The sequence below is a fragment of the Panthera uncia genome, unplaced genomic scaffold, assembly GCF_023721935.1.
Source record: "Panthera uncia isolate 11264 unplaced genomic scaffold, Puncia_PCG_1.0 HiC_scaffold_69, whole genome shotgun sequence".
Taxonomy (NCBI): Eukaryota; Metazoa; Chordata; class Mammalia; order Carnivora; family Felidae; genus Panthera; species Panthera uncia.
The window spans coordinates 57-9,830 of record NW_026059858.1 but is presented as its reverse complement, the minus strand read 5'-3'; the positions used below and the strand labels follow the sequence as shown (position 1 = coordinate 9,830).

At 64.6% G+C, this 9,774-nt stretch overlaps 1 protein-coding gene across 1 annotated transcript; it reads right to left on the bottom strand.

Annotated features, from left to right (window-relative positions):
- Positions 1-396: 396 nt before the first annotated feature.
- On the bottom strand, positions 397-9,572 carry LOC125918350 (collagen alpha-1(XVIII) chain-like). The gene is given in 14 exon segments (XM_049624349.1): positions 397-836; positions 1,020-1,135; positions 1,461-1,658; positions 1,953-2,084; positions 2,086-2,205; positions 3,065-3,097; positions 3,464-3,592; positions 4,069-4,142; positions 4,227-4,380; positions 4,874-4,906; positions 4,908-4,997; positions 5,224-5,267; positions 8,907-8,969; positions 9,498-9,572. Coding segments are annotated over 14 exon segments (1,437 nt in total). The 5' UTR covers positions 9,535-9,572; the 3' UTR covers positions 397-622.
- Between the last annotated feature and the right edge of the window lie 202 nt (positions 9,573-9,774).

The following is a 9,774-nucleotide window of genomic DNA, read 5'->3' as shown; positions in this document are numbered from 1 at the left end:
AGCCGGTGTGGGACAGAACTGAAGACGCACCTGTCCCGTGTGCAGGCTGGCTCCCAGCCACCAGCACAAGGTGGTGTTGGGGTAAAGGCCATAGCCTGGGGGCAGCAGTGGCCCTGAGTTTGAGGCTGGCCCTGGCCCGGGGGGTGGCTGCGGGAGGCCAAGGAGAAATGGCCCCACGCTGCGCCCTTGGCCTGAGCTGCCCCAGCAGCTCACAGCTGGGGACCGAGGCCCCACCTGGCCCCTGCCAGGCCCCCCGGGCACGCACACCTCCCCAAGTCAATATGTTCCTTTGCCTCAGGGGGGGGGGTCTCCCTCCTGTTCTGATTGGGGTCAAAGAGGAAGGGGGCAGGGCCTTGTGCGAGGTGGGGAGGGACAAGAGAAAGTCTGGACACCAGGTTTTGTTTTAAACTTTTTAAAAAATACACTCTTTGGCTTCCTTTTATTTCTTGGGGGTTACATGAAACGTGAACCACAGAACCATACGGGAGAGTGCCAGCCAGGTCCCACCCTGGGGGCGGGCGCGGGCAGACGCTCCTTAAGTGCGGCTTCCCCGCTCCCCTGCTGCTGGCCTCCCGGCCTGGCCGTCTGACTGTCCGTCCGCCTGTCTGAGCCGGCAGAGCCCCTACTTGGAGGAGGAGGTCATGAAGCTGTTCTCGATGCATAGCACGATGAAGGCATTGCGGCAGCTCGCGGCTTTCTGCGCCAGCAGCCTGCCCGCCAGCAGTGAGGAGGCCTGGCCAGCCGCCGCCGCGTCCTCTGTCCGCCACGTCTCGCAGTAGCTGTCGGTCAGACGGCGCCCGCTGGGGTCCGAGCCGTGCCACACGCTCTTCTGAGGCCTGCGGGAGGCAGCAGCCATCAGCCGCAGGCCCGAGCCCCGACCCCCGGGATCTGGACCACTCCGGGCAGGGAAGGGCGTTTCCCAAAGGCCCCAAGGCCCAAGGTGCGGCTGCCTGTGGGGCTGTCCCTGGGGGCTCCACCTCCCAGAACACACCCCCTGCGGCCTCTGCTGGGGAGCCTACCAGGCAGGATGCTGCAGGACGTCCCTGCCATCGAAAGAGAAGACGCGGGCCCCGGGCTTCAGCTGGCCCTCGGAGCCGGAGAACAAGGCCTCCCAGCTGGGAAACAGCACCTCATCCTGGGGAGGGCGGTGTCACAGGACTTACTCCCGCCCCAGGGACGCCCTGCCGCGGGGCCTCCACCCCCAGGTCTGCGGTGAGGCCACTGCCTCTGGCCCCGAGGCGCGCCGGTGCTCCCCAGCTCCCAGGAAGCACTCGGCGGTGGGAGAGAGGCATGGGGACCGCCCCAGAGACGGTTCCCAGCCCCGGCTCGGAGGTGGCTGCGTGCGAGGGCCCGGCCCTGCCTCCTGCCCCTGAAGGCGCCCCGTGAGATGGGGTGGCTGCGGGGGGTTGGGGACCCTGCCGGACCCCCGCCCCTTGCCCCACACGGGAGCCCTCACGCACCCGGAGGTTGACGATGGGCACGCCCGTGCGGTCAGCGCGGCGCACGATGCTGTAGAGGTCCTGCAGCCGCGAGGACAGGAAGGCGCGGAAAGTGCCCGCCAGCCCCACGGCGCGCGCCTGCTGAAAGCACTGGAAGTCCGCGCCCCGGATGCCGCGCATGCCGCCCGGCTGGGGGCTGTTGAGTGCGACCAGGTGGAGCTGTGGAGGGGCCGCGGGGGTCAGCCACCAGCCCCGGGCCGGCCGAGGGGCTGAGCGTGCACAGAGAGCCCGCGTGACCGGCCCCGGGGGCCCCAAGAGGACCAGCCCAGCCCCTCGGCCTAGGGCAGCAGGGACCGCGGTGGGCTGGGGGCCGGGGGGTCCAGAGTGGCCGCCGTCAGGCCCCCACCCCTGCCCGGCTCCTCGGGCTCTCCCGCTTCTCGAAGGCCCAGAGAGCCCTCCCATCCCGGCAGCCCTGGGAGTCCGCGTGAGCCGAGGGGCTGGTGGGTCACTCACCACGGGCTGGAAGTCCTGGTGGGTGTGGGTGCGGGCGGGCCCGCCGGTGGGGCGAGCCGGCTGGACGTGCAGGTAGGGGCCGTGGTGGGGGGCGCCAGGGTAGGGCCGGGGGTCCGGCAGGCGCGGGGGGGCCGGCCAGGATGTCATCCGCCCGCCAGGGCCGCGCCGTGGAGTGGGTGAGCTCCCGCCGGGGGTGCGGGTTGCCCTCGTGCAGCTGCACCAGCGGGGGCTGTAGGGCGGCCACCTCGTTGTCCTGCAGACGCAGAGGCAGAGGCGCCGTGGGCGGGGGCTCTGCCCTCCCGTCCGGGTGGCCCTCTCCTCCTGCACCTGCGGCTTGTGCTCTCGTAAGCTGGAGGGGCAGCCCTGCCGGCCTGACGTGCAAAGTGGGTGGCTGGCCCTGCGCTCAGGCACCCCCCCCCCCCCCCCCCCCCGCTCAGGACCACATTCCCTGACCTTCCAGCCCCCCTCACTGCCACCCGGACACCCAAGTTCTCCGCTCCTTATGCCCCGCGCGCCCACCTCAGGTGATCTGCACCGACCCCCCCTTCCCAACTGTCCCTCCCCAGCACCCAGTGCCTCTGACACCCCGTGTGCTCTGTGACCAGGCACCTGTACCTGCTAATACGATAAAACAGGTTGTCTGTCGCCTGTCATCTTTACCACCTTTCCCCCAGCCCGCGAGCTCTGCGAGGCAGGGGCCTCGCGTGTCCCTCCCTGTCTAAAACGGTGCCTGGCCCGGGACCATACCGAATGAAGGAAGGAAGGAAGGAAGGAACGAGCGAGGGAGGACTCCCTGGGCTCCGTGAGTGCGCGGACTCACCGGGAGCCCGGGACACACGCTACCTAACGCAGCCTCGGTCCTGGGCCCTTTAAGAAGTCCTGGCTTAGAAGAGCCGCAGCAGCGGGAAACCTAAGTATGTGGGCTCCTCCATCCCCCGGGCCCCGCGCTCGGAGAGGGGTGGGCAGCGTGGCCCGAAGGGAGGTGGCCTCGTGGTCTGCACACCACCTCCCACGCCCAGCCCCCAGAGCCCCAGGCGTGCTCGGCCTGCCACCGTGGAGCCCCGGCCAGACGTCCCCCGGGCTCCAAGCCCTGAACTCGGCTGCGTCCTTACCGTCCCACGTGGGAGGGGTGTCCGCGCCTCCAGCTGAAAGAAAACGCAGGGGTCACCCCAGCAACCCTGACGCCTGGCACCCCCGCCCCGCCCCAGCGGGAGCTGGCACGGCTACACCCCGGTGCCTGTGCCATCAGCGGGCGCACAGCACCTCACGTGCATCGGCTGTAAGAAGTGGGAGTCACTTCTCTGTAAACCCCAAACTGCTTGGAAGGCCCCGAGTTAAATAAAGAAACGTGAGGAGGGAGCACGGTCACTGCATGAGGCGCTCACCCCACAGGACAACCCGGACCAAGGCTCAGGCTCACTGTGGGGGGCCCCCTTCCCCCCCACATGCTCTCCTGAACCCCAAGCAAGCTCAAGAAGGTCTCCCGCCCCTTCCCCGTGCAGGTAACTCACCAGGACCTTCCGGAACCCATTCCGGACCCGGACGTACAGCTCCTCTGTCTCAGCCACAAAGATGAGCCAGCCCTCCGGAACCTCCGGCACCTTGTCCAGCATGGTCTGGTACGTGGCCCAGATCCTTACCTGCTGGAAGCCCAACCCAGTGGGTGCCCTCGCACACAGGCAGCGTCTGGGCTCATGGGGGGTGGGGGGAGGACACTTCCGGATGAGGGACAGTCCTGAAGGCTTAAGTGTGTTCCTTTCTCGATCAGGCTGTTCCCTGAGAATGCTCTGTGGCACCGGGACGGTGAGGCCACCCTCGGGGAGGGCTGGATGCCAAGTGCCCACGTGCCCGGTGAGCCCTGCTGGGGACCCTTCTTAATGGCTGTCCTCCCTTGTCCTCCCCTGCCCACCCGAGTCCCACGGCCACCCCCAGGCTCCCCGTTTTCTGCTTTGCAAACCACATCTCAGGGCTGTCGTGCATCTGTGCACGGGGCAGGGCCAGGCCCGGTGCTGGGACCCTCCGGAGCAGGCCACCCACAGGTCTGCAGAGGGGAGGGCGGCCGGGCAGGCGACTGGGCAGCAAGCATCTGACCGGTAAGGAACACGGGGACCCTTACCCCTGAGGAGGTGCCCATGGTTCCAGGGGGTCCGGGGGGCCCAGGTGGGCCTGGGGGGCCGGGAACACTGATTGCTGCAAGAGAAGAGCCAGAGATGGGAACGCATGGCCCTGGCTGGACGAGGCCGGAGCCCAGGTACCCACCCCTGCTTGACTTACTCTGCCTGTAAGGGCCGGGGAAGGAAGGGGGCCCTGGGGGCCCAGGGGGGCCAGGGGGGCCAGGAGGCCCCTGACGCCCCTCATGGCCGATGCCAGGGGGCCCCTGAGGTCCAGGTGGGCCTGGCTGGCCCCGAATGCTCTCTCCCTTGGGACCCTAGGGGAGACAACAGAACATGTGGCAGAGGCCCTGCGGGGAGCCCCCTGCCTGCCCCCATGATGGCCGGGGAAACGTGGCCTCCCACACGGTGTGCTCTGTGCTGGGAAGGGATCCCAGAACACGGACCAGAGCACACCCTGGACAGAGGTTCGGTCCCCCGAAGGCCCTCGTTCCCCCTCCATCGCTCAAGCAGAAGCTGGGGCCTGTGCCCCCTGGAATCTTTTAGGGCAGATGGTCTCCCTGAGGGAGGCACCAGCAGGAGGACAGGAGTGAAGGGCTGGGTGAGGGCCCCTATGCCCCCTATTCTCCTGGCTGGCTGGGGGGGGGCCCCAGGCCGTGACCCACCAGGCCTGCCCTGTGCCCCCCCTGCCAGAAGTGGGGGCAACCTTTTGGGCCTTGCAGGCATCCACAGCTGGGCTGGACCTGGCCCAGGATGTTGGGGACACGGGCTCTGGCTCGGGCCTGCAGGCAGCCAGGAGTCCAGACTTACCGGAATCCCAGGGTAGCCTGGTGGGCCGGGGGGGGCCGGGCACACTGGAGCCGAAGAATCCGCCACCCCCGGGCTCACCCCGTTCGCCCTTCTGCCCCGGGTCTCCTCTATCACCCTTCTCCCCCTGTGGATGGAAATGCCGGTCTGAGACAGCCCGGCTCCCGCTGCTGACCTGGGAGGGGCAGGCCGACCCCCGGAAGCCCTGAGTGGGCAGGGTGAGGCAGCCGGAAGCTTCTGGAGCCCAGGAGGTCCGGCACACCCTGCGGGACAGGACTTGTCTCCCCACCTTCTGAGCCCCCAAGGAACCCAGCCAGGGTGGGACAGGCGATGGGGACGCGGGTGACACACACCTTCATTTCAGCCTCCAGCTGGAGGAGGTCGAGCGGGAACTGCCCTGTAGGAGAGATGGGGGGCCAAGGTGAGTGTCTCGGCAGCGCCATGCCCCCCACCTACAGCTGCCTTCGTTGCCTTCTAGAATGTCTGTTTCTGGGGGGCCCCCTGCAGTTTTGTTACACTTATTACCACGTACCAGATGCTTTTTTGACATTTTTGTTAATGGCGGCCCCGGAATGTTTTAGGGGTGCAGCAGAAGGACCGGACAGTAAGGTTGGTTCACACCCGTGGCCTCACTGGTGGGGACACAGGAAGATGTGCGTCACCTCGTGATGGGAGTTCCAGGACGCATCTGGCAGCTCGGACGGTTCCCCGTGACGCCCGCCTGCCTCTGGCGGTCACAGGTCTGACCTCCTTTTGTAATGGCACCTTTTTAGAATTTCTTTTTGTTTATTACCAGTTGATCTTTGTGAATGGCCCCTGTGACCTTGGTAAGTCTACCTATTAATTGCAACGGTACGTTCTTTGGGGTGGTTGATGTTCCCAAACCTGTCTGTACAAATGGCAGGTATTTCTTCCTTCGCCACCCCCCCCCGCGTAGCGGCCACCACCCTGAGCACCAGCCACCCTGCAGCCCTAGCGAGGGTGGAGGCGGAGCAGCCCTTTGCCCCTCCCTCGATCCCTCGCTCGCAGGGCTCCCTCCTTTCTCGGTCCTGCAGGGGGCGTGCCAGGATTAGCGGTCTTTCCAAAATCTGCCTTGACTTGCAAATGGTCACTTCCGGATGAAGTTCACTCAGCTCTGAGCTGTACCATTTCTTCCCTTTTCTTTGCTTTTCTATGTTAATTTTGCTTTATTTTTTTAACATAATTTCTTGTCAAGTTGACTAACATACAGTGTGCACAGTGCGCTCCTGGTTTTGGGGGTAGATTCCCGTGACTCATCGCTTCCGTACAGCCCAGTGCTCATCCCAAACAGCGCCCTCCTCGGTGCCCATCTCTTTTGTTAAAGGTAAATCTGCTATTTGTTTTCTGACTTCTTGAGCTGAGTGCTGAGAAACGTGTCCCGCTTGAGGCTGTGAGTTCCTGAACGGTTAACAGGACCCGTGGCCTGGGGCCCAGCTGGGCCGGCCGATGGGTGCGTGGCCCCCATCTGGGGGGGTCCTGCTGCCGCGGGGCCGCTGTGGCCGCGGACTCGGCCGGGGCCTCACCACCTTCCACCTGCCGGTTGTGAGTGGTTCCTCCTTATCTGGAAGGGAAGTGCGCTGCTCTGGGGTCATCTTCCAGGCGTGTCTGTGACGCTGACTTCCTGCTCGCTCTCTGCCAGGCGAGGGCCCATGTGGTGAAGACAGGGTCCCCGTGTTGCTGCCAGGGCCCCAGGGCCCCAGGGCCAGGCCGGGAACTCCGTCTCCTGCCTGAGCTGTTCTTTGTGTGCTGGTGCCGTCACTTCCTGAGAGCCGGCCATACCCCCACGAGGACGGATCTGTGTCGTCCTTCTCCTGTCGGTTGCTGCTCTTTACGTCTTGAAGCTATGTTGTTAGAGGCACAGGATTTGGAGTTGCTGTATTTTTCTGGTGGGTTTACTCCTTTTTCATAATGGACTTTTTTTTTTTCGAATTTCTGGCAATGTTTCCTGCCTCAAGGTACACTCGTCTGATTTCTCACACACAGATATTTGTACACACACACACACACACACACACACAGGTGCATTCACAGAGGCATGTAGACACACACCCATGCAAAGGTGCACACAGGCACACCTAGGCACACACCCATGCACAGGTGCACATGTGCACACACACAGGTACATTCACAGATACATGCAGGTGCACACACACACAGGTGCATTCACAGATACACAGGCACACAAAGGCACACATATACATAGGTACATGTACGTGCACAGGTGCACTCACACGTGCACACACAAGAACACGGGCACGCTCACACATACAGGTGCACATGAGCACACAAGCACACAGGTGCACTCACAGATGCACACACACAGGTGCACATTCACACACACAGGTGCACACACAGGTACGTTCATAGATGCGGACACATGCACATGGGAACACACACAGGTGCACAGACACAGGTGCACACACACAGGTGCATTCCCAGATGCACGCAGGTGCACACATGCACACACACAGGCTTGGTTTGCCTGCCCCTGTCCCGCATTCAGCTTGTGTGTGTGTCTGTCCTCACATTTGCAGTGTCCCTCGTAAGCAGCATACGGTTTTGTTTTTATCCAACTGCCGACGTTTACCTCTGACGGAGTATTCAGTGGGTTCCCGTTCAGTGCGCTTACGGACAGATGTCAGTTTGAACCAACTATTTTAAATCTGCCTAGTTCCATCTGCTCTGTGCTCCCTCTTCTCTCCTTTCGTGTCGTCTTCAGGGTCCGGTAATTTTGGTGTCATCCTCGCCGGGCATGCTTAGTTGCGTGGTCCTGGCCCGTCGTTGGCTCCACCCCCGGAAGCGGCGAGGTATGTCCCGCTTTGACCACGCTGAACGAGGGCAGCGGTTCGCTCCTGGGGGTCTCCCCTCCAGCATCGCCTCCTTCTCGAAGGGCCCTTGCCATCTGTCCCGTCCCATCAGGGCAGGTCCTCCGACGGCCTCGCTTGGAAGGGGGTTTCCGCTGACGCACACAGGCCATCTTTACGTTGTCCTGAGGCCTCTTCTCTGGCGTCTGTCTTCCGTGCGGAGGAGCGAGGTCCTGTGGGTCGGTGGCGCGAAGGGCTCCTTCGGCCTCAGAAAACCCTTCGCCGTGACGCCTCCAGGTGCTCTCCCGCCGGCGCCCCCGCCCCCGCCCCGGCCCGCGGCCTCCACACAGACCTCTCTCGTTCCCTCCCGGTCTCCTCTGCCGAAACTCACGCGGCCTCCTCGGGTCCAGTGGCCGCGCCCCTCCATCCCAGAACGGAACCGGGTTCTTTCCAGGGTCCCGGCTCCCTGCACTCACCCCCACCTTCCCTTTGCTGGAGCACTGTCGTGATTCAAGCTCCCACCCTGGCTGGCTCTCCTGGGGGTCTGTCTCACCTCTGCTCTCCTGCCTGCATTCCGGTCCGTTCTGGCCATTTTGTTCACCTGCTCAGCCTAAATCGTAGGCCCTCGGTGAGCTCACCTTCCTCAGGGAGCGGCTTCCGCCTCTAGCAGTCCTCAGGGAAAACCCGGTCTCTGACCCCGCCCTTGCTCTGGGCTGCAGCCCCTCACTGGGGGGGGGGGGGGGGGGGCCAGTCGGCCACCCTTTAGTTGTCACTGCCTGGGGCTGGGCGCCCCGGCCCTCTGGGCTTCTGTTCTGCTAGCCCCCAACAGCCACCCTGTCGTTTTCTTCTATTTCATTCAGCAGTGGAAGAATTTGGCAGAGTCGTCCCACCATCCGTCAGAAGGAACCCGCGAGGTGCTAAGACTTCAGCCCCGGGGCAATCGGGCCAAGGGAGGACTCCACGCAGCCCGTGGGAGGGGAGGGGCCGTCCCCCCACACGCTGGGTGCCGGGGCCCAGCTCTGCCCTTCAGCCCCACTGTCCTTGAAGCCCTGGGCCATGAGGCTTTGGGCCAACTAGGGATCAAGCCGCCACAGGTGCCGTCCGGCCCCAAACGCCTGGAAGGGGTGTCCTTCCTCCAGGAGGGCACGGGTAACCACAGAGGACAGTGCCGGGGACCCACCCCAGCCCAGGGCTGCCTGGAGCACACTCACCTGGTGGTCCTGGTGGGCCCACTTCTCCTTTGTCACCCTTCGGTCCAGGAGGCCCCTGGTACCCTGGAGGGACAGAGACCCAGGAGTGTCCATCATCGAGCTGTGACAGGGCCCTTGGGCCATGCCCCTGTGCCCCGCTCACCCCCAGCCCTTGTGAGTGCTGCGTGCACTAGCCTGGACGGGGGAGGAGCACCACACGAGTTTGGGAGCCTTCAGAGCAAGAGCTTTTGTTGAGCAGAAGCACTCGGGGGTCCCACCCAAGGGGCTGCCCCTGGAGGCCACACCACTCCCGCGGGGCGGGCGCAGGCTGACAGAGCAGGCCCGGGCAGGGGGCAGATCTAAATTCCGCACGCAAGTGGGTGTCTACTCAGTGTCCGGGGCTGTCCCCCGCGAGGCTGCCAGGACGGCTGTGCTGGGACGACCCGGGAGGCCCCGCGAGGGGCCCGTGATCACTCTGGAGCAGGGGACATGGGCCGATGAGGCACCCCTGCTTCCCCTGGAGCCCAGGCTCACAGGAGGAAGTCCTGCGGCATCCAGCATCCCCAAGAGAAGCCACCGCCCCAGCCACCGCGAGGCCCCAGGGGCCCTCACCTGGCAATCCTGGAGGTCCAGGGCGGCCAGACTCCATGAAGGCCTGCAAAGAAGCTGGCCGGTGAGGTGAGGGGCTCTGCGGATTGAGGGCAGCACCCCCCCAGCGGTCTCTGAGCCCGGAGTCCCAGCCCTCCGTGAGGCCACACAGACACCGGTCCCCCGTAGGAGCATGAGGAGGGGGAGGGGGAGGAGACGGGGGTTTGGAATCAAGAGCCCTGATTGTGATATGACCTGCCCCTTCGGAGTCACTTCATGTGGCTGAACCTCGTAAAACAGG